Source organism: Somniosus microcephalus, chromosome 5, assembly GCF_052327205.1.
Source record: "Somniosus microcephalus isolate GS21.2 chromosome 5, FLI_Smic_1.0, whole genome shotgun sequence".
NCBI classification, from domain to species: Eukaryota; Metazoa; Chordata; class Chondrichthyes; order Squaliformes; family Somniosidae; genus Somniosus; species Somniosus microcephalus.
In genome coordinates, this window is record NC_140991.1 from 315,409,236 (window position 1) to 315,434,013 (window position 24,778).

At 46.9% G+C, this 24,778-nt stretch overlaps 1 protein-coding gene across 1 annotated transcript in view; it reads left to right on the forward strand.

The window, feature by feature from the left end:
- The window catches only part of LOC147117883 (uncharacterized), a 71,844-nt gene that overhangs the window by 24,614 nt on the left and 22,452 nt on the right, over positions 1-24,778 (forward strand). The window contains exons 3-5 of the mRNA XM_085989274.1: positions 4,108-4,233; positions 15,315-15,458; positions 23,434-23,527. Coding sequence (XP_085845400.1) covers positions 4,108-4,233; positions 15,315-15,458; positions 23,434-23,527 — 364 coding nt within the window. The remainder of the gene's footprint in view (positions 1-4,107; positions 4,234-15,314; positions 15,459-23,433; positions 23,528-24,778) is intronic.

Below are 24,778 nucleotides of genomic sequence, written 5' to 3' on the forward strand. Positions count from 1 at the left end.
CCTTGAAAAGGAGGATAGTCACTAATTGGTCTTCAGATCCCTTACTAGGTATCAGGAGCTCCTCACAAGTGGCATGTTAAGCAGGATAACTCACCATAAGACATGATGCCATCCTCCTATCCACAGCTTTGACACACACACTGCACCTCTTCAAAGGGAGGTTCCACCACTTGGAGGGCTGGAGCTTCAGCAACAGCTGCTTGTCTCTCTGCAACTTAAACCCGGTAATCATTGAGCCCTGGATATATGAGCTCACGTTCTCATACCTGTCCTCTAGGTAACACCTTCCAGCAGCTATCATGCCAAGTCACAAGAGTTTCCTCATCCTCTATATAACAGGCAACCACTTTCATTGTGTGGGAAGGACCTATCCAAAGAGCAGCGGTTGTGCCAGCCATCTTGATGTTCTAGATGTCCAAGTCAATTGCCATGCAAGAAGCTTACTCATCATCAACTGCATAATCCAGGTCCTCATGCAAGGGGCTTTGGCAAAGAGATATGCCCACCTTGAGAAAGACTCCCCTTCCAGGGCAGGCAGTGACAGATCATTGTAGGCTGGAGCCCTCCCTCCCTGCAGTCGTTTTCCCTTTCCACCGCAAATATACTTCACAGCTTGGTCCTAGATCTCACACGTTGGCCGGAGGAAGCCTTTCCATTGAATGCCTAGCACTTCTGAACCGTGTAGGAGAGCTGTTTGAACACGTGTATTATATATCACATTCTTAACCTGCATTAGTATTTTGCCGTCGTTGAAACAGGGCAAGGAAAACCAAAGAGGTTCTTAGAAACATAGGAGGAGGAGTAGGCCATTTGGCCCTTCGAGCCTGCTCCACCATTCAATATGATCATGGCTGATCCTCTATCTCAATACCATATTCCCGCTCTCTCCCCATACCCCTTGATGCCTTTTGTGTCTAGAAATCTATCTATCTCCTTCTGTGGTAGAGAATCCCACAGGTTCACCACCCTGTGAGTGAAGAAATTTCTCCTCATCTAAGTCCTAATTGTCCTACCCCATATCCTGAGACTGTGACCCCTTGTTCTAGCCCCCCCAGCCAGGGGAAACATCCTCCCTGCATCCAGTCTGTCTAGCCCTGTCAGAATTTTATACATTTCAATGAGCTCCCCCTCTCATTCTTCTGAACTCTATTGAATACAGGCCTAGTCGGCCCAATCTCTCATACGACAGTCCTGCCATCCCAGGAATCAGTCTGGTGAACCTTCGCTGCACTCCCTCTATGGCAAGTATATCCTTTCTTAGGTAAGACCAAAACTGCACTTACACTCCAGGTGTGGCCTCACCAAGGCCCTGTATATCTGTAGTAAGACATCCTTGCTCCTGTACTCAAATCCTCTTGCAATGAAGGCCAACATACCATTTGCCTTCCTAATGGCTTGCTGCTCCTGCACCTTCTTGGGGGGGAGGGGGGTGGGGGGCTAAGGTTCGAACAAGAGGTTGGACTTAGATGGCTCTCATCTCATGACAGCTGAGCTCTGGGAAATTACCTTCCAACTGCTTTTTGGCGAGTGGTAATGTTGGATCGGCGCAAACGTCCCAGGAAAATATGGAACGCCATAACTGATGGTGTGTCACTTACTCCATAATTGCCTCTTCCTTTCACGCCGTTCAAAAATAGGCGTGAAAGTGGCTTTAAAAAGGGAGTTGGATAAGTACCTGAGGAGAAAAAATTTGCAGGGCTACGGGGAAAGGGCAGGTGAGTGAGACTAGCTGAAGGGCTCTTGCAGAGAGCCGGCACGGGCTCGACGGACCGAATGGCCTCCTTCTGTGCTGTAACCATTCTAGGATTCTAGGGTCCCGACGATGTTGATTTAACAGCGCAAGTCCCCAGGAAAATCTCGGCCGTTGTTTCCACATTTCTCATGTCTCCACATATGAGAACATAAGAACATAAGAATTAGGAGCAGGAGTCAGCCATTCGGCCCCTCGAGCCTGCTCCGCCATTCAATGAGATCATGGCTGATCATTGACCTCAACTCCACTTTCCCGCCCCATCTCCATATCCCTTGAATCCCCTAGAGCCCAAAAATCTATCGATCTCAGCCTTGAATATACTCAATGATTCAGCATCCACAGCCCGCTGGCGTAGAGAATTCCAGGGCAGTGGACTGCACCGTGACCCCTGCACTTGCACTTTCAGAGAATTAGGTCTTGAAGTCAACCCCTGGGTTCATCCACACCATTCAGCATTTTGCACAATCTCGAAATTAGAATAATGTTTTTCTTCCTAAAAAATGTACTACCTCGTCCAAAGTGCGACCCCCGCCAGGCTGATCAACTTCCCCATCTGCCAAACCCTTTACTTTTGTGTCATCAATAAATTTCGAGATCGTGCACTGCCTGCCCAAGTCTAAATCATCTGTATATACTGAGAACAAAAGAGGACCCAGAAGTAACCCTTGGGTTGCGTCACTACTTCTAACCCTTATCCAGTCTGAGCAACAGCCAGTTGCCCTTGCCTCTTGTACCCTGTCCACCAACCAACTCTCTGTCCATGCTGCTGAATTTCTTCTTATACTGTTCCAAATTTTAAAGATATCAAAAGAATTGATGGCAATGCATAAGAACGTAAGAAATAGGAGCAGGAGGAGGTTATATGGAACTTTGAGCCTGCTCCACCATTCAATAAGATCATGGCTGATCTTCGACTTCAACTCCACTTTCCTGCTCGATCCCCATATCCCTTGATTCCCCTAGAGTCCAAAAAATCTATCGATCTCTGTCTTGAATATACTCAACGACTGAGCATCCACAGCCCTCTGGGGTACAGAATTTCAAAGATTCACCATCCTCCAAGTGAAGAAATTTCTCCTCATCTCAGTCCTAAATGGCCGAGCCCTTATCCTGAGACTCTGCCCCCTGGTTCGAGGCTCTCCAGCCAGGGGAAACATCCTCCCAGAATCTACCCTGTCAAGCCCCACCTTCAGAAGCTTATATGTTTCAATGAGACCGCCTCTCGTTCTACTAAACTCTAGGGAATGTAGGCTGGGTCGACTGAATGTGCTCCAGCTACATCAGCAAAGGCGTCCAGCAGCTGAGTGCAGTGGAAATTTTAGTGATTGAAACCCAAATTTTTAAATGAACAACTGGGACATAGGTTCTAACTGATGGTGATGTCATTTTATTTTGTACACGCATTGCATTAATGGTCGCAACGGGAGCCTAACAGTGCGCAGACGTCATTAAAGTCATGTGTGTTCCACATAAAGTGAGATTTGAGTTTTGTTTGGGTGAGTGCCCACACCTACTGAGGGAAATAATCAGGTTTGATGAGTTAAAGTCGTCATTGATATTTGTGGTTGTACGACCTGTTTGTGGGTATCTGGTATTGACTGAAAGTGTGTTGCTTTTTACCTTTCAACCCAAAAATAAAATTCCCCAATCATTGGGCACATTTTAACTATGTGTGCTAATACACATTGCACACATTTCTATGCGTATTTTATAACTGTCCCTATTTATCTTCCCCTTTTCATAGAATCACAGAAATTTACAGCACAGAAGGAGGCCATTCAGCCCACCGTGTCCGTGCCGGCCGAAAAAGAGCTCTCCAGCCTAATCCCACTTTCCAGCTCTTGGTCCGTAGCCCTGTAGGTTCCGGCACTTCAAGTGCATATCAAAGTACTTTTTAAATGCGATGAGGGTTTCTGCCTCGACCACCCTTTCAGGCAGTGAGTTCCAGACCCCCACCACCCTCTAGGGGAAAAAAGTTCTCCTCAACTCCCCTCTAATCCTTCTCCCAATTACTTTAAATCCATGCCCCCTGGTCATTGACCTCTCTGCTAAGGGAAATAGGTCCTTCCTATCCACTCTATCCAGGCCCCTCATAATTTTATACACCTCAATTAAGTCTCCCCTCAGCCTCCTCTGTTCCAAAGAAAACAACCCCAGCTGATCCAATCTTTCCTCATAGCTACAATTCTCCAGTCCTGGCAACATCCTCGTAAATCTCCTCTGTACTCTCTCTAGTACAATCACATCCTTCCTGTAATGCGGTGACCAGAACTGCACGCAGTACATCGCTACCAGTGAAGTATGCCAGCGTCAGAAGAATTGTGCTGATGTTGACACTGCGTATTTTGTTTTAGGCTTCTACCTCTCCGCTCCCTGCACCACGGACAGACCCGTCGACTGCAAACCTTGTGGGGAAGGCGAGTACCTGGAGCACAGTAATTCTCAGACGGAATGTCTGAAACAGATCGAGTGTGATGAAAGTCAGTATCTACTTTGTAGATCAATCCAACACTAAGATTGATACTTACGAAATAAAGTAATTAACAATTAACGGGTTTGAAAATAATCACGGCGGTTCAATCGTTTCTCTTTAAAGGGGGGGTTTAGAAAAGGAGACAGAATTGGGGAACAAGGACTGCATGTTTTTGTGTGTATACATATACAAGTGTGTGTGTGTGTGTGTGTATGTAATATACGCACTGAACTGTATGAGACAGCCCATCCTACACTAAACATGTATACATACAATGTAGGGCAACAACAACAACAACTTGTATTTATATAGCGCCTTTAACATAGTAAAACGTCCCACGGCGCTTCACAGGAAAGCAAAATTTGACACCAAGCCACATATTTGGGCAGATGACCAAAAGCTTGGTCAAAGAGGTAGGTTTTAAGGAGCATTTTAAACTAGGAGAGAGAGGCGGAGAGGTTTAGGGAGGGAATTCCAGAGCTTAGGGCCCAGGCAGCTAAAGGCACGGCCACCAATGGTGGAGCGATGGAAATCGGGGGATGCTCAAGAGGCCAGAATTAGAAGAGCGCAGAGATCTCAGCGGGTTGCGGGGTTGGAGGAAACATAGAAACATAGAAGATAGGAGCAGGAGTCGGCCATTCGGCCCCTCGAGCCTGCTCCGCCATTCAATGAGATCATGGCTGAGCATCCAAACTCAGTACCCTGTTCCTGCTTTCTCCCCATATCCCTTGATCCCTTTAGCCTTAAGAAATATATCTAACTCCTTCTTGAATATATTTAATGAATTGGCCTCAACTGCCTTCTGTGGTGGAGAATTCCACAGGTTCACCACTCTCTGGGTGAAGAAATTCCTCCTCATCTCTGTCCTAAATTGCTTACCCCTTATCCTTAGGCTGTGACCCCTGGTTCTGGACTCCCCCGCCATCAGAAATATCCTTCCTGCATCTAGCCTGTCTAGTCCTGTTAGAACTTTATGAGTTTCAATGAGATCCCCTCTCATTCTTCTAAACTCCAGCCCAATCGACCCAATCTCTCCTCATACGTCATTCCTGCCATCATCAGTCTGGTGAATCTTCGCTGCACTCCCTCCATGGCAAGAACATCCTTCCTCAGATAAGGCGACCAAAACTGCACACAATACTCAAGGTGTGGTCTCACCAAGACCCTGTACAACTGCAGCAAGACATCCTTGTTCCTGTACTCAAACCCTCTCGCTACGAAGGCCAACATAGGAGGTTACAGAGATAAGGAGGGGCGAGGCCATGGAGGGATTTGAAAACAAGAATGAGAATTTTAAAATCGAGGATGAGTTGTCTTGACATCGCAGTGCCCTTCAAATGAATTTGCCTTCACAGTGTAGTAACCCACAGCATTAAATATGAACTAATGGCTATTCCAATTTGATAATCACAATTAGTACAATGGGCTAAGGGGTCACAGTTGCTCTGATAAGCATACGAGATAAAAAAATAGATTTTCTAGTTCGTGTTTAGGCTTGCAGGTTTAATCTGCTAGAAAGGTACATTTTTGTTTGTTTAGATTTTTTTTAGCCTCATCCTATTAAGCTTATTCTCTTCCTTTGAGTTTTCAACACCTGACTGAGAGACCAGGCAAACAAGCCCAACCCAGAAAAAAGAAAGACCTGTATTTATATAGCGCCTGATGTAAGAAAAAGGAGACTTACCATCAAGTAACTTTAAAGTAAGCTTTAAGTAACTTATAAACACACTATATACACAAGAGAGGTCTTTACCATGCCTCTGGTAGAAGCCTCTTACAATACTGAACAGACCAGTATTTATACCAGTCCAACAGGAAGTGACATATGACAGGAAGTGAGGTATGTACACAGTTCATAGTTCACAGGAAGTGATGACATAACTTCCCGGAAGTTATCATTTTTATCACATTCTTCCCTCCTGCAGGATTAGGAGGCTGTGGTCTACCTTTTGGTCCGCAGCCGGCGAACAAGGAAGAGTCGCACCCGTTTGGATTCCCGTCGTAGAGGGTCGCTGGTCCGCTTACATGCGGTTGGCCATTGGTCAGAGTCTGTGTGGCCTGGATTGCCCTGTGAAGGGTCGGGGAGATCATGGCTTCGAGTACGAGCCCCAATAGGTTCAAAGTCGGACTGCCTCTGTTCAGAGGGAGGTGCAGAGCTGGTCTGTGGCGGATCAGTACTTTCATGCGCGGTACTGGGAGGGTCGCAACCTTGAGCACGGGGTTCTACCGGCACCAAGCTAGTTGGTGTCCGATCAGGATCCTGGAGAGGGGTACCCGATAGGTCCCAAGAGTTTCCTGGTGAAATGCCATCACCCGATGTCCCACTAGGTCCTGGTGGGCAGGGAGCCAGATCCCGTAATGATACGGTAGATTCTCGGCCATCGGAATATCGTATGTTTGCATAGGTGGGGTTGGCATCGGTTAGTTCGACCTCGTCTACAAGAGGGTCATTTTTAGACGTCCGAACGTATCTTCGGAGTAATACAGGTCCAGGAGTAGTTAGCCATGACGGGAGTGATGTCCCATGAGATGAGCGACGCTGGAATCCAAAGAACCGCTCATGAGGTGTAGTATTTGTGGCTGTAGAAAGCAGGGACCGTATAGAGTGCAATGCATCCGGAAGCACTGTTTCCCATTGCTGGTCTGGTAGGCCCCGAGATCTTAAAGCGAGACGTACGGAATTCCAGATGATACCGTTATACCTCTCTACCTGCCCATTTCCGATGGGATGGTATGGTGTTGTTTTGCTTGTAGCAATTCCCCGTTCTGAGAGGTAGTCCTTGAGTTCCCTTGACATAAAGGATGGACCCCGATCTGAGTGAATATAAGCCGGCATGCCACAGAGAGAAAATACCTGCTCAAGGCAGCAGATTACTGTGGACGCCAGCATATTGGAGCAGGGGAAGGCAAACGGAAAACGTGAATATTCGTCGATCATGGTGAGCAAATATGTGTTCCGAGTTGAAGAGGGCACTGGGCCCTTAAAATCGATGCTAAGTCGTTGCATCGGTTGGGTTGCATGTATGAGTATACCATCTGAGGGGCGGAAGAACTGAGGTTTTAATTCCGCACAAAGCCGGCATTCTGAGCATATTTTCTTTACATCTCCAGTGGAAAAAGGGAGATTCCGTGATCGTACGAAATGTAGCATGCGCGTAACGCCAGGATGACACAAACCATTGTGGACATCCATGAGAGTGGAGGATGACATAGTGGAGCAGAATGCCCGTGTGAGGGTGTCCGGGGCCACATTCTCCTTGCCAGGCCGATAGAGAATGGTATAACCAAAAGAGGCCAGTTCCATCCTCCAAAGTTGTATTTTATTATTCTTAATTTTGGTTCGTTTTCAATTATCGAGCATGAAGGCGACTGATCGTTGGTCCGTGATCAATGTAAAGTGCTGGCGAGCTAGAAAATGGTTCCACTTCCGTACTGCCTCTATGATGGCTGTGGCTTCTTTCTCAACCGGAGGATAATGTAGCTCGGCACCTTGTAAGGTCCTGGACATAAATGCTACAGGACGACCTTCCTGATTCAGAGTAGCCGAGATCGCCACCTCCGAGGCATCACATTCAACCACGAAAGGGAGATTCTCATCAATGGAGTGAAGAGCCGCTTTCTCCAACTGTTTTTTGAGAAGGTTAAAGGCTGCAACAGCCGCTGTTCCCAGTGGAAATGATCTAGCATGCAGCAAGGGTTGGATTTTGTCCGAAAAATGAGGAATCCATTTAGCGTAGTATGCAAACAGACCGAGAACCCGACGTAAAGAAGCCGGATTCTTAGGTGACGGGAGCTCTTGGAGCGGGCGAAGTCTTTCTGGGTCTGGCTTAATGATACCATTGCCTACGCAGTAGCCAAGGATGTTGATGGTCGGTTGCGACTCAACAGATTTGGATTCATTCAGGGTCAAATTACGGCGATGGAGGGCATCCCGAAATTTTTGGAGGTTGGAGTCGTGTTCCTGTTGATCGTGACCTGCAATGGTAATGCTATCAAGATAGGGAAAAGTGTCCCTTAGGTTTTCCTGCTTAACCAGGCCATCCATTGCCCGTTGAAAGACAGCCACTCCATTAGTAACCCCGAATGGGAGGCGACGAAATTGGTACAGCCGTCCATTAGCCTCAAAGGCTGTATACTGCTTATCTGAGACCTTCAAGGGTAACTGATGATAGGTACTTTTTAAATCGTAAGTTGAGAACACTTTGTATTCGGCCAGTTTATTAACCATATCATCAATGCGTGGCAATGGGTAGGCGTCCAAGTCGGTATATTGATTGATGGTTTGCGAATAATCGATGCATAGTCGCTGTTTGTGAGGTTTTAGAGGGTTCTTGACAATGACGACTTGAGCCCGCTAGGGCGACGAACATGGTTCAATTATATCCTCTGCTAGAAGTCGAGAGATTTCAGCCGCAATAAAAGATTGGTCTTCCTGATTAAAGCGCCGCGATTTCGTTATTATCGGTTTGCATTGAGGCGGAATACTGGCAAATAATGAGGGTTCATCAAGTGAAGCTGCTGATAATGCACAAAATGGTAATTTAGACGGTATATTAGAAATAGTAAGTCCGGGTTTGGATCCACCAAACTCAATGGTGAGTTTCTTATGCTGTTTTTGGAAGTCCAGCCCTAAGAGGAGATCACTACATAAGTCCTTGAGCACCGAAAGTCGGGTGGAGGGATACATACAACCATGAAGTGTCATATCAACAACACAAAAGCCGGAGATTCTGGTATTAAGTGATGACTGGGCCATCGCAATTGCCTGGTCCGATGGGAAGACATGTAGTTTCAATTTCGCAACAATCTGTTCCTTAATGAAACTATCAGTACTTCCTGAGTCAATTAAGGCATCTAAGGTATGCCCTTTAATTGAAATTTTTGTGGCTGCATGAGACAGGTTCTGTGGGCAAGCAGCTGTAATTGGTGTCGTTGCACAGAGAGTGGCTAAAACTCTCGGTGTGCTTCTTCGGGAGAGAGCTCGAGAGGAAGCTTGATAGGTCCTAGCTGGAGCATCTTGATAGGCCCTAATTGGGGCAGTTCGGTAGGCCTTAGCTGGATTGGCCCTCGTAGAGGCCCTTGATAGGCAAACTTTAGCAAAGTGTCCTTTTTTCCCGCAATAACTGCAGATTGCATTGCGAGCAGGGCAGGTTTTCCTAGGGTGAAAAGCATCTCCACAAAAGAAGCATTCCTTCCTAGATTGCCAAGAGGCTGCTAAAGTGGGGTCGTCGTCCTCTTCTTCATCAGAATTATCAGAATTAGATTCCCCCATGATAGGGTTCACCTGAGACCGCTTGAATTGTCTGGTTGCAGCTACAGCAGCAGATCGAGATCTGGGCAGCTGATAGAGGTCTGCATTTCTCTTTGCCAAATCCAGTGAACAAGCTAGGTCAAAAGCTTTTTGTAGCTCAAGTGTTTTACTTTCTAGTAGACGCTGGCGTATAAATGGAGAGGCAATCCCGCAGATGAAAGCATCACGAATCATTTCTTGGCGGTACAGCTCAGCTGAGGCTGCCTGAAAGTTACAATCTACGCTGAGCCTGCGAAGTTCTTGCAGGAATTCGTCAATTGATTCCCCTGGCCCTTGTCGGGCTGTGGCCAGTAGATGTCTAGCATAGACCTCATTTGGGGTCTTCGCATACAGTTTCTTAAGTGCCCGAATCACCTCTTCGTAATTATCCCATTCATCAACATATTCGAACACTTTTGGGGTCACATAATTGACAAGTATCTTCAATTTAGCAGGAGCATCCGCTTTACATTCATCCAGAAAATTCTCAAAAGTACAATACCAATGCTTCCATACCCTGCCAGCTGCTGGTGTATTCGGGTCCAAGTCCAGACGAATAGGTCTAAGGATTTTCTCCATGATGGGTGGTTCCCTGGATCCTTAACTTCCGAGTTTGTCTGAAGGTCTAGTATTTGTCAGTGTAAATATTAAGTTACTTAAATTGATGTAAGAAAAAGGAGACTTACCATCAAGTAACTTTAAAGTAAGCTTTAAGTAACTTATAAACACACTATATACACAAGAGAGGTCTTTACCATGCCTCTGGTAGAAGCCTCTTACAATACTGAACAGACCAGTATTTATACCAGTCCAACAGGAAGTGACATATGACAGGAAGTGAGGTATGTACACAGTTCATAGTTCACAGGAAGTGATGACATAACTTCCCGGAAGTTATCATTTTTATCACAGCGCCTTTCATGACCACCGGACGCCCCAAAGCCTTTTACAGCCAATGAAGTACTTTTTTGAAGTGTAGCCACTGTTGCAATGTGGGAAATGCTGCAGCCAATTTGCGCACAGCAAGCTCCCACAAACAGCAATGTGAAAATGACCAGATAATCTGTGTTTTTAGTGATGTTGGTTGAGGGATAAATATTGGTCAGGACACCGAGATTAACTCCCCTGTTCTTCTATCAAAATAGTGCCATGAGATCTTTTACCTGCACCTGAAAGGGCAGACAGGGCCTCAATTTAACATCTCATCTGAAAGACAGCACCTCTGACAGTGCAGCACTCCCTCAGCACTGCACTGGAGTGTCAGCCTAGATTTTTGTGCTCAAATCTCTGGAGTGGGACTTGAACCCACAAACTTCTGACGCAGAGGCAAGGGTGCTACCCACTGAGCTACTGGCCTCTGCTGTTGGCATAGCAGAAGTAAATCCAGAGATTAGAGCAAGGTGAATCATCCATTGAGTTTCCATCCCACTTTTGTGGAAGTGTCTCCTCTCCATTCAGTGCATTTCCTACATGATAGAGTCAAGATTGGGGAATCACAAGTGTGCGTCTACAATCAATTACTCCAACATAGGAACAGGAGGAGTCCATTGAGCCCCTCAAGCCTGTTCCGTCATTCAATGAGATCGTGGCTGATCTGCGACCTAACTCCATATACCCGCCTTTGGCCCATATCCCTTAATACCTTTGGTTAACGAAAATCTATCAATCTCAGATTTAAAATTAACAATTGACCCAGCATCAATTGCCATTTGCGGAAGAGAGTTCCAAACTTCTACCACCCTTTGTGTGTAGAAGTGTTTCCTAACTTCACTCCTGAAAGGTCTGACTCTAATTTTTAGACTCTGCCCCCTAGTCCGAGACTCCCCAACCAGCGGAAATAGTTTCTCTCTATCCACCCTATCTGTTCCCCTTAATATCCTGAAAACTTCGATCAGATCACCCCTTAACCTTCTAAATTCCAGGGAATACAACCCTAGTTTGTGTAATCTCTCCTCGTAATTTAACTCTTGGGGAGTCCGGGTATCATTCTGGTAAACCTACGCTGCACTCCCTCCAAGGCCGTCTTTCGGATGAGATGTTAAATTGAGGCCCCGTCTGCCCTTTCAGGTGGAGGTAAAAGATCCCATGGCACTATTTCGATCATTAAATATATTCAAGAAGGAGTTGGATATATTTCTTGAGGCTAAAGGGATCAAGGGATATGGGGAGAAGGCAGGGACAGGGTACTGAGTTTGGATGATCAGCCATGATCGCATTGAATGGCGGAGCAGGCTCGAAGGGCCGAATGGCCGACTCCTGCTCCTATCTTCTATGTCTATGTTTCTATGGTGCCCAGAACTGCTCCCAGTGCTCCAGGTGTGGTCTAACCGGGGTTTTGTGTTGCTGCAGCATAACTTCTACCCCCTTGTATTCTGATATAAAGGCCAGCATTCCATTAGCCTTTTTGATTATTTTCTGTACCTGTTCATGACATATTAATGACACCTGCAAAGCTGTTGGAGCAGCACACTGCTGTCATTACTTAGATTTTAAAATCTGTAACAGACCCTCCTGATTCCCTCTATTCTCATCCTGTCAGGTCATTACCAATTAGTTTAGAAGAGGTCTAAACAGGCTCAAGCCACCTTGACACAAGTCTACAGGGGCCAGAAATTGGTTTGCGCCTGAATTCGGCGGCAATCACCGTGCCGAAACCGATGCGCAAGAGGACCGCGCGAAATTGGTCCTCACGTTGCCATCAGGCGTGCTCGGGGCACCCTAATGCTCCGGTCCTGGAAAAGGATGAAAGTCGACTGAAGGGGACGCTGGCACCAGCTCCACGGTGAGTTCGGCGGTGGTGGGGGGGCGGGGGCGGTGTGGGGGAGGAGGCAAGTGATGGTTGGCAGCAGCCTGCACTCGAGGAGCATTCGGGTGAGTAAAATGTTTGTGTTTTCGGGCCTGAAAAAATTGGCCGCAGCGCACACTGCGGTCAGTCGTGATCAATTAAAGGAAAGGGGCCTGAAACAGACGGTAGGCCCTGGATTCGGGTCAGAATTGGGCCTAATGCTGGCTGCAGGCGTGCACGCTTGACTACTCCAGGGCGCCCTGGACTATTTTAGCAGGCGCTGCTCTCCTGGTGCGCGTACCTTCCATGCTCGTTTTAAAAATGGGGGCTTCACAATCCAGTTTCTCAGCCTATGATTTTTTGATCTAAGATATAATCCTGTAAATGTCTTGAGATCAGATGAGGCAGCCCAGCAAGAAATCCCTCTTAAGATGCCAAGGACCATTAGCGTGCTCCTCTGTCAAAAAACTCGAATGCAGCTGGAGAGCAGACGGTGCAATTCTTTTGATAATCATGCTCCAAAATTTATCCTTATCGTAACTTTAATCTGATGCAACTGGAATCAGCACTAAGGCTCAAGCAAGGACGAAAGAAACAAAGTAAGACTTGCATTTCTATAGCGCCTTTCACGACCACCGGACATCCCAAAGCTCTTTACAGCCAATGAGGTACTTTTTGAAGTGGAGTCACTGTTGTAATGCAGGAAACGTGGCAGCCAGTTTGCACACAGCAAGCTCCCACAAACAGCAGTGTGATAATGACCAGACCATCTGTTTTTAGTGACGCTGATTCAGGGATAAACATTGGCCCCAGGACGTGTCAGGCGTCGCTCAGTCGGTAGCAATCTCGCCTTTGAGGCAGAGACTTGAGCACAAAAATCCAGGCTGACACTCCCAGTGCAGTGCTGACGGAGTGCTGCACTGTCGGAGGTGCCGTCTTTCGGATGAGACGTTAACCCGAGGCCCCGTCTGCTCTCTCAGGTGGATGTAAAAGATCCCGCGACACTATTTCGAAGAAGAGCAGGGGGGGTTCTCCCCGGTGTATTTATCCCTCAATCAACATCACTAAAAACAGATTAACGGTGGCAGGACAGGGGGCGGGCAACCATTCCACTCTCAGGAGGCGGGTCGGTCATTGAACTCTTTTTAGGAGGCTGCGTGCCCCCACTTTTACATGATTTTTATTTCTATCTCGTGACCCGGCGGGTGAAGGGGGCTGAGAAGGGCTGGATCCGTGAGGTAAATGCATTTGCAGTGCTGCTTGTGGACCAGAAGGAGCAGGAGTGTTTCCTCCAGGCCCAACCAGCTAACCTCTTTACACACCCCGCGCTTGGGGCAAAGCCCAACTCCCCCCACCGACCGCTGCAATCTTCCCCCTCCACCACCGCCCCTGCTCCAATATTTCCCTCCCCGATTCCTGTCCGCTCCCCGGCTTCAGCCTTGTGCTGCAGGCTTTCCTGCCCGGTAGGCAGGCTGGCTTTCGGGCGGGTATCCTGCAGACAAAGTTTAAAAGATGTCCCGCTGTTAATTTCAGCCGGGCTTTTGGGAAACCCGTACTTCCGGGTTACCTGTCCGGAAATCCTACCACCCCCTCCCCACCCCCCCCCCCCCCCATTGCCCTGGCCCCCTCCTGCTCTCTTCACGCCCCGTTGTAAACATCAGAGCCGTCATGTGTCAGAGAGCCAGTGCTGAGGGGGATTGACAGGGTCAATGCCGAGAGGCTGTTTCCCCTGGCTGGAGTTTCTAGAACTAGGGGTCACAGTCTCAGGATAAGGGGTCGGCCATTTAAGACTGAGATGAGGAGGAATTTCTTCACTCAGAGAGTTGTGAATCTTTGGAATTCTCTACCCCAGAGGGCTGTGGATGCTGAGTCGTTGAGTATATTCAAGGCTGAGATCGATCGATTTTTGGACTCTAGGGGAATCGAGGGATATGGGGGTCGGGTGGGAAAGTGGAGTTGAGGTCGATGATCAGCCACAATCTTAATGAATGGCGGAGCAGGCTCGAGGGGCCGAATGGCCGACTCCTGCTCCTATTTCTTCTGTTCTTATATGTGCCGGATTTTGCTATGAAAGGTGGGATATCTCCTTTGCTCAGCCACCCCACTGAGAATTTGTGACAATTATTAGATGTGGTCGGGAAATGTGAACCTCTTTCATTGATCCTATGGTGACACAGTGTGAAATGAGAATTCCCAGCAAATTAAACTGATTTACAAAGTGAGCATGTTAACCATAAACACGAAACAAAAGAATTGTTTCAGCCAAGGTTTATAGATTATAGAACGTCGATTGTTTATATTTATAACAATCTCTAACTTGTACCAACCGCTTCATTTAATCCAAATTTTCACAATTTTCTAAGTTGAGTTGTAGACCAACAAACACACGTTAACTTGGGGTCATCCAAAATTCTGCTGCCCGTGTCCTAACTCGCACCAAGTCCCGTTCACCCATCACCCCTGTGCTCGCTGACCTACATTGGCTTCCGGTTAAGCAACGCCTCGATTTTAAAACTCTCATCCTTGTTTGCAAACCCCTCCATGGCCTCGTCCCCTCCCTATCTCTGCAATCTCCTCCCGCCCCACAAACACCCGAGATATCTGCGCTCCTCCAATGCTGACCTCTTGAGCATTCCTGATTTTAATCGCTCCACCATTGGCAGCTGTGCCTTCAGCCGCCGAGGCCCAAAGCTCTGGAATTCCCTCCCTAAACCTCTCCGCCTCTCTACCTCGCTTTCCTCCTTTAAGACGCTCCTTAAAACCTACCTCTTTAACCAAGCTATTGCCCTAATATCTCCTTATGTGGCTCGATGTCAAGTTTTGTTTGATAATCGCTCCTGTGAAGCGCCTTGGGATGTTTTACTACGTTAAAGGCGCTATATAAATACAAGTTGTTGTTATGGTCCCACGTTCGAGCTGGATGTGACCATGCACAGGCACGCGTGCTGCATAGGTTGGTTGCACGTGGTCACTCGTTATCATTGAGTCTGAGAGCATTCTGTTTCCTTTTCAGTGAAATGGTTCGAAGTACTCCGTAAAGGAGATGCAGTGACTGCTACACAGTGTGTATGCAGAGCCGATTACCACTGTTCACAGGACTGCGAATACTGCCTCAGGGACAGTCCGTGCGTCCAGGGCTTTGAAGTGAAAGAAAAAGGTGAGGACGTGTTATGGGAATGCTGTAAAGCAAAAAATAAATTCCGTGGAGCCCTCTTAAAGTTGCATTTTTTATGTAAGTCAAAGCAGAAAGCGATTTATTGTGGGAATAGGGCAGCACTTCTTGAGGTCAGTGTTCCAGTCATAACATCTCAATTCACTCGCATGTTCCCAAATGACAAGTTAGCAATCCTAGCCAAATTGTCAGACGTAGTACCAAGAGGATGAGAGGTGCTGAAGGGTAGGATAATCAACGGGAAGTCCAGAATGAATTCACCACTCAATACTGGCTGGCCATAGAGTGGTCTTGGGAGATCCTGTGAAGATACAACAAGTACCACAACACCAGAACAAAGAAAGACTTGCATTTCTCCAGCGCCTTTCACGACCACCGGACGTCCCAAAGTGCTTTACAGACAATGAAGCACTTTTTAAAGTGTAGTCGCTGTTGTAATGTAGGAAACGCGGCAGCCAGTTTGCGCACAGCAAGCTCCCACAAACAGCAATGTGATAATGACTAGATAATCTGTTTTTAGTGATGTTGATTGAGGGATAAATATTGGCCAGGACACTGGGGATAACTCCCCTGCTCATCTTCAAAATAGTGCCGTGGGATCTTTTACGTCTACCTGAGAGAGCAGACGGGGCCTTGATTTAACGTATCATCCAAAAGACGGCACCTCCGACAGTGCAGCACTCCCTCCGCACTCCACTGGGGTGTCAGCCTGGATTCTTGTGCTCAAGTCTCTGGAGTGGGACTTGAACCCACGACCGCCTGACTCAGAGGTGAGAGTGCTGCCCACTGAGCCACGGCTGACACTTGAAGAGTCAACAAGAGATCTTAAAAGACCCTGAAGACTGGAGGCCTGTCCCACTGAAAGAATGAGACCGGGGCCTTGAGCAGGTCGGTGTTGAGGTCAGAACAAAGAGAGAGAAGGCTGCTACAAGGCCCCTCTCCCTCATTGGGAGTACCTCACGGCCATTACCACTGTCTCCTGCAACCGACCACCACCTTCCCCGTGGTGGCCCCAGGAAGTGACTGCACTGGGAACCCAGGTGCTACCCCTCCCCGCTGCCATTGACACGCAGTGGCAGGGAAAGTGAGGTTAGTGGCAGGGACAGGGGGCAAAAAATACAGGTTGGGCAGCAAGGTAGCAGTTCTGTATTCACCAAGTCCACTATCCTGGAGAGTAGGAGAATCCTGGCCCCAGTGTTGTATTTTGTGCTCAGTATGTGAATCTGCATGTGGAAGTGTCTTCTTTGTACTATTTGCTCTTGTGCATGTGTCAGACGTCCCACTCCAGAGACTTGAGCACAGAAATCTCTGCTGACGCTCCAGTGCAGTGCCGAGGGAGCGCTGCACTGTCGGAGATGCCGTCTTTCAGATGAGACGTTAAACCGAGGCCCCGTCTGCTCCCTCAGGTGGACGTAAAAGATCCCGCGGCCACTGTTTCGACGACGAGCAGGGGGGGAGTTCTCCCCGGTGTCCTGGGGCCAATATTTATCCCTCAATCAACATCTAAAAAAAAACAGATTATCTGATCATTATCACGTTGCTGTTTGTGGGAGCTTGCTGTGCGCAAACTGGTTGCCGCGTTTCCTGCATTACAACAGTGACTACACTTCAAAAAGTACCTCATTGGCTGTAAAGCGCAATTGGGGCATCTGGTGGACGTGAAAGGCGCTATAGAAATGCAAGCCTTTTCTTTTCTTTTATGTGTCAAATGATGCAGGGCTCACACTCCACACACAAGTAAGAACAAGGGACTGACGCAGCGCTGTGTGATATCGGGCGGATGCAGTAAATTTCACAAGCAGGGTGGTTAGAAATCTGATGGCGCTGACACTGCACTGCCAACAAATTGCTCCCCACAAGTACCGATCGCAGGCTGGGTTTACTTGAAGCAGGGAGTCATTGACGGACCCCTGGTTTGTAATGTCTTTAAAAGTAATCAGTAGTCAGTTAGATCTAGGCAGATTTCAAATCCAGCTTGACCTCCAACTGGCAGCATAGACACAGTATAATTAATAACTACTGCACTGTGGAAAGTTTTTCATTCTGCAGAAGAGATTTTCATGACAGACCAATTAGTTATTTTCTCTCCAAAATGTGACGGCTTGAAGCCTTTAATCATCACCAATCCTAAATTGGAAAAGTAATATAGACGCACAGCGCTGTCTGATCATTCGTGTTAAAAACCCTTGCCTGTTCTGCCAACACTCAATTGCACTGTGTGGTTGGTATGGAGACGTGCATCGACGAAGAAGGTCGCAGGTTTGCTCCCATCCCATGACGTCTCCATGTCCCGACTTAATGGAGACGTCACAATCTTCCAGATCCATTTCTATCCTGTCCAGCGACCACAATTTCAAAATAGCATTCCCGAATTTTAAATTACTCATGAGACTATTTCATCCAGACATACAAGATGAACGATACAAGATTCTGAGGGGGATTGACAGGGTAGATGCTGAGAGGTTGTTTCCCCCTGGCTGGAGAGTCTAGAACTAGGGGGCACAGTCTCAGGATAAGGGGTCGGCCATTTCAGACTGAGGTGAGGAGGAATTTCTTCACTCAGAGGGTTGTGAATCTTTGGAATTCTCTGCCCCAGAGGGCTGTGGATGCTCAGTCGTTGAGTATATTCAAGGCTGAGATCGATAGATTTCTGGACTCGAGGGGAATCAAGGGATATGGAGACCGGGCGGGAAAGTGGAGTTGAGGTCGATGATCAGCCGTGATCTTATTGAATGGCGGCGCAGGCTCGAGGGGCCGAATGGCCGACTCCTGCTCCGAATTCTTACGTTCTTATCTTTAAAGAAGTTGTGAATAAAGGTAGTCTAGTAGGTGATAAACTTGATTTTTTATCAGGGAGATTAACAATTTACAGTGTTTTGACGGTACTGAATGTGGAAATTAAGCACATTCCAGACTGACACTTCTTACTTGAATTTGTGGAAACCATAACAAGGCATTAAACTCATCAGGAGCTCATCAATAATTGTATTAAAAAAATTAAATGAGGTAATTTGAATATTCATGGGACTACGCACAGAAAACTAAAGTGTGGCTACTTTTAAGCATCCACATTTTTTTTTTATTCATTCATGGGATGTGGGCATCACTGGCAAGGCCAGCGTTTATTGCCCATCCCTAATTGCCCTCGAGAAGGTGGTGGTGAGCCGCCTTCTTGAACCGCTGCAGTCCGTGTGGTGAAGGTGCTCCCACAGTGCTGTTAGGGAGGGAGTTCCAGGATTTTGACCCAGCGACAATGAAGGAAATCCCCAACTTTCAAGTTTTTGTCGGCTGAGAGTTTTGCTGTGCTGTGCTGGCCTGTCTGTGCTGGGTTGTCAGTTTGACTTTTTGTTCCTGATCCCTATCCAGTGACCCGGACGTGATAACGCTCCTGTGCGACAACAGGAGAAAACTCACTGGCAACGTATTTCCATCAGATGATTGTTAAATCAGGAACCTTAGCCATGCAGTGTGTCAATGAATAAAAGTTCTGACGAAGGGTCATCGAGCTGAAACGTTGACTCTGTTTCTCTCTCCACGGACGCTGCCCGACCTGCTGAGTGTTACCAGCATTTTCTGTTGTTATTTCAGACTTCCAGCATCCACAGTATTTTGCTTTTGTGTCAATGAATAAACATGGTTGTGGCAGAGCTAATAAGATTTCATAAGAAGTAGGAGCAGGAGTAGGCCATACGGCCCCTCGGGCCTGCTCCGCCATTCAATAGGATCATGGCTGATCCGAACCTAGACTCACGTCCACTTCCCTGCCCTCTCCCCGTAACCTTATCTGCTAGGAAACTGTCTATCTCCATTTTAAATTTATTTAATGTTGCAGCTTCCGCAGCTCTCTGGGGTAGCAAATTCCATAGATTTACTACCCTCTGAGTGAAGAAGTTTCTCCTCATCTCAGTTTTGAAAGGGCAGCCCCTTATTCTTAGATTATGCCCCCTAGTTCTAGTCTCACCCATCAGTGGAAACATCCTCACCGCATCAAGCCCCCTCACAATCTTATATGTTTCGATAAGATCGCCTCTCATTCTTCTGAACTCCAATGAGTAGAGTCCCAACCTACTCAACCTTTCCTCATACGTCAACCCCCTCATCTCCGGAATCAACCGAGTGAACCTTCTCTGAACTGCCTCGAGAGCAAGTATATCTTTTCTTAAATATGGAAACCAAAACTGTACGCAGTATTCCAGGTGTGGCCTCACCAGTACCCTGTATAACTGCAGCAAGACTTCCCTGTTTTTATACTCCATCCCCCTTGCAATAAAAGCCAAGATTCCATTGGCCTTCCTGATCACCGGCTGCACCTGCATACTAACCTTCTGTGTTTCATGCACCAGGACCCCCAGATCCCTTTGTACTGTAGCACTTTGCAGTTTCTCTCCATTTAGATAATAACTTGCTCTTTGATTTTTTTCTGCCAAAGTGCATAACCTCACACTTTCCAACATTATATTGCATCTGACAAATCTCTGCCCACTCACTTAGCCTGTCTGTGTCCTTTTGCAGGTTTTTTATGTCCTCCTCACTCACTGCTTTCCCTCCCACCTTTGTATCGTCGGCAAACTTGGATATGTTGCACTCGGTCCCTTCCTCCAAATCGTTAATATAGATTGTAATAATGCCTTGTATCTGCTCCGGCAGAAATTACATAAAAAGAAAGACTTGCATTTCTTTATCCAGAATTTGAAAGTTACTCAGAACTGGGAAATATGCAGAGATTAATGTTCATGCTTTAAGGTTGGACAGGCTAGGCTTGTATCCGCTGGAGTTTAGAAGAGTAAGAGGTGACTTGATTGAAACATATAAGATCCTGAGGGGTCTGGACAGGGTGGATGGGGAGAGGATGTTTCCTCTTGTGGGAGAATCTAGAACTAGGGGTCACTGTTTAAAAATAAAGGGTCATCCATTTAAGACAGAGATGAGGAGAAATTTTTTCTCACAGAGGGTCGTGAGTCTTTGGAACTCTCTTCCTCAGAGGGCGGTGGAAGCAGAGTCTTTGAATATTTTTAAGGCAGAGGTAGATAGATTCTTGATAAGCAAGGGGGTGAAAGGTTATCGGGGGTAGGCGGGAATGTGGAGTAATCAGATCAGCCATGATCTTATTGAATGGCGGAGCAGGCTCGAGGGACAGAGTGGCCGACTCCTGCTCCTAATTCGTATGTATTTCTACAGCGTTTTTCATGACTACCAGACGCCCAAAGCGCTTTACAGCCGATGAAGTACTTTTTGAAGTGTAGTAATCACTGTTGTAATGTAGGAAGCGCTGCAGCCAATTTGCGCACAGCAAGCTCCCACAAACAGAAATATGATAATGACTGGATAATCTGTTTTTAGTGATGTTGATTGAGGGATAAATATTGGCCCCAGGAGACTGGGTAGAACTCCCCTGCTCTTCTTCAAAATAGTGCCATGGGATCTTTTACATCCACCTGAGTGAGCAGACGGGGCTTCGGTTGAATGTCTCATCCGAAAGACGGCACCTCCAACAGTGCAGCACTCCCTCAGCACTGCACTGGAGTGTCAGCAAAGATTTTTGTGCTTAAGTCTCTGGAGTGGGGACTTGAACCCACAACCTTCTGACTCAGAGGTGAGGGTGCCGCCCACTGAGCCACAGCTGACATGTCAATGTTAAGTAAGACTCGATTGCGTAAGATTCATTTTGACCAGGAAATCTTACCGTAAATGGAAATGGTTTTCTGTAAGTTGATCTAAAGTGGATTTCATCTTCTCAGAGTCGATCAACAGGTTCCTCTCTCTCCTTCTGATAGGCTAGAAATCGCTGTCGGCACTAATAGAAGATGAACACTTAAAACCAGGCCCGGCCTTACGAGTGGGCGAAGTGGGCAACCGCCCAGGGTGGCGCTGTGGTCACTGGGGCGCCGTGGTCAAGAGGGTGTTAAATGGAAAAAAAAATCAAAATAAAAAATAACAATTTGGATGGAAAGGGTTGAGGCGCAAATGTTTCTACAAGCTAGAAATTTTGGGGTTAAAGATTAAGGGGGAAAAATTCAGTATCGCCCCGTTTGGGGCGCCATTATTGGCTGTGCGCAAAGTTTAGCGCCTGGCGCTAATTATCGCCTCCGACGGCAAACTTGGCTTTTATCGCCCCTGGAGATGATTGGAGCGCTAAATCAGGCACTTCACGCCTCTCTTAAGGCGCAAAGGCCGAGGAGCGAGGCGCTACCTCAGAGCGCTGGCGAAGCAAGGAAGGGCAAATCAAAATGAACCTGCAAAGTGCTGCTCAGTACCCAAAACTCCTTCACACAGCGTTGAATCTCTCCAGAAGTCTCTCTCTCTCTCAGAATGCATGGTGCAAAAATGTCACCAACAAAAAAAGGCAGGAAGCGGTCACCTTTAAATAGCGCTCCCCTAGTCCCTTCCCAACTGCAAAACGCTCCCCTCAACCTGTCGTTGCTAGCGGCAGGCGGTAAGGCAGGGGGCGCCGCTTGATATCCGGTCCGGGGCGCTACCGGGGCGTCGCGCACTCGACTGATGTCACGATCTGCCGGCGCAGGAGATCGTGGCGGTAGTGTTTAGTGTTGTGTATGTAATATGTGTGCTACTTTGAACCTATGGACAGGACTGCACTACTTGTTGGGCGTAGTGATACGCAGTACCACTCCTGGCCATAGGGGTATAAATAGTACTGTGGGTACTGATTCCCCTCAGTTCCCGCCTGTGGGCATGAAGTAAAGACCTATGTATAGTCCCTACCTCCAACCAGTAAAGACCTGTTTGAGTTATACGTTTAAGTCTTTGTGTTAATTGTTCAATACAATACACATACTTAACATTTAGCGCCGCCGCAAAATGTCTAGTTAATTTTGCGAGCGGCGCAAACATCACTGCGCCCGGGCGCTAGTTGCATTGCGCCCCATTAGCACCCTCTTAAGGCGCTAACGGGAGGCGCAAACAACTGAATTTTTCCCCCTAAGAATACGCGTTCATCTCGGATAACGCGCTTTTATATATCAAGTGAAAGGACTGGTTAAGAGGAATGCAAATATGAAAAACAGTTGAAGTGGAAACGCTCCGTATTTTGAAGTTGATTTTTTTTTAAATCCAAATCACGTGATGTGAAACTTTCTCTAATAATGCTACATATTAAACTCAAAGAAAGGGCGCCAAAATACAAGTTCTCCCAGGGCGCCATTTTCCCTAAGGCCAGCACTGCTTAATCGAATTCATAGGACATTCCTCTGCCCGCTATCTTAATGGGGCCGTTAACCCTTTAAAATAAGGGAGTTAAAGTCTCGCGAAAGTTGTGGACAAACGAAAAGCAAGGAGTAGATCTTGACTTAGTGTAATCGTGTAAAACGGGTGACAGCCAATCAGCATCCTGTTTTACATCTTTCCCCATTTTTATTGATGTCAGTGGTAATACAACAACAACAGCTTGTATTTATATAGCGCCTTTAACGTAGTAAAACGTCCACAGGAGCGATTATCAAACAAAATTTGACACCGAGCCACATAAGGAGATATTAGGGCAGGTGACCAAAAGCTCTGTCAAAGAGGTAGGTTTTAAGGAGCATCTTAAAGGAGGAGAGAGAGAGGCGGAGAGGTTTAGAGAGGGAATTCCAGAGCTTAGGGCCCAGGCAACTGAAGGCACGGCCGCCAATGGTGGAGCGATTATAATCAGGGGATGCTCAAGAGGCCGGAATTCGAGGAGCGCAGATATCTCGGGGGGTTGTGGAGCTGGAGGAGATTACATAGATAGGGAGGGGGGCGAGGGCCATGGAGCGATTTGAAAACGAGGATGTTAAAATTCCCAAATAATCTAGCTTTCTTCAGATTTTTTTAAGCTGCGTTTTTTGAACATTTAAACAGTAACTGGGTGACATTCTGAAGCTGACAGCATCATTCGTTCTGATGGAACAGTCGTCAGTCACTGAGGTTTTTTATAATTTTGCTTGCATTCCATTCTCTAATCAAATATTATTATGTTCTACAGCGGACAGGAAATCTGATACTAAATGTACACCATGTCCCCCACTGTCCTTTTCAAATGAGACCTCGTTTACAGTGAAGTGCAAGCAAATGACCAAGTAAGTTTGCTGCTCATTATATGAATTACAACGGTATGGTGTGGCAATTTACAGAGTTGAGCGATATTCCTTTATTTTATTGTTCATTAATACCTATTACAAAGTATATACAGCACAGAAACAAGCCAACAGGTCCGTGCCGGTGTTTATTCTCCACAGGAGCCTCCTCCCACCCCTCTTCATCTAACTGTGCTCGCTGACCTACATTGGCTCCCGGTTAAGCAGCGCCTCGATTTTAACATTCTCATTCTTGTTTTCAAATCCCTCCGTGGCCTCGCCCCTCCTTATCTCTGTAATCTCCTCCAGCCGCACAACCCCTCTCGAGATATCTGCGCTTCTCTAATTCTGCCCTCTTGAGCATCGCTGATTTTAATCGCTCAACCATTGGCGGCCGTGCCTTCAGCTGCCTGGGTCCTAAGCTCTGGAATTCCCTCCCTAAATCTCTCTACAGTACCTCTCTCTCCTCCTTTAAGAGGCTCCTTAAAACCTACCTCTTTGACCAAGCTTTTGATCATCTGCCCTAATATCTCCTTATGTGGCTTGGTGTCACACTTTGTTTTATAACCCTCCTGTGAAGCGCCTTGGGACGTTTTAAAGGCGCTATATAAATACAAGTTTCCGTTGTATCACTATTAACATATCCTTCTAATATCTGTTGAGAAACACTTTTGTAACAGCATCTCTTATGTCATAGCACCTTCCTCACAACATCATAACAAAATTATCATGTCTTCAACGCATTTTCACGTTATGAAAAGGATCTTTTCAAATAATTTGACCAATTTGTTGCGCAAACATAATTAGCGAGGATCAGCGTGACATGTATGGGCTTATCCCGCCCGTCAGTACTGGGATGTCGTGGTTCAAATGAGTTTTGCCAGTTTTTCGTTGCAGGTGGACTTGGCAGGGCTTGGAAATTCATTCCGGACCTGAAATAGGAATATTTTTTTAAGTAAAACATTTTTAAAATCATGTTTTTAAAACGCTGCCCGATTGCGCTGGTTCAAGGGAGATTTTGAAATTGAGGCAGCATTTCACTGAGGGTGGCATCAAGGAGCCCTAGTAAAACTGAAGTCAGTGGGAATCGGGGAGAAATTCTCCACTGGCACATACCGAGCACAAAGGAAGATGGTTGTGGTTGTTGGAGGTCAATCATCTCAGCCCCAGGACATCGCTGCAGGGGTTCCTCAGGGCAGTGTCCTAGGCCCAACCATCGTCAACTGCTTCATCAATGACCTTCCCTCCAACATA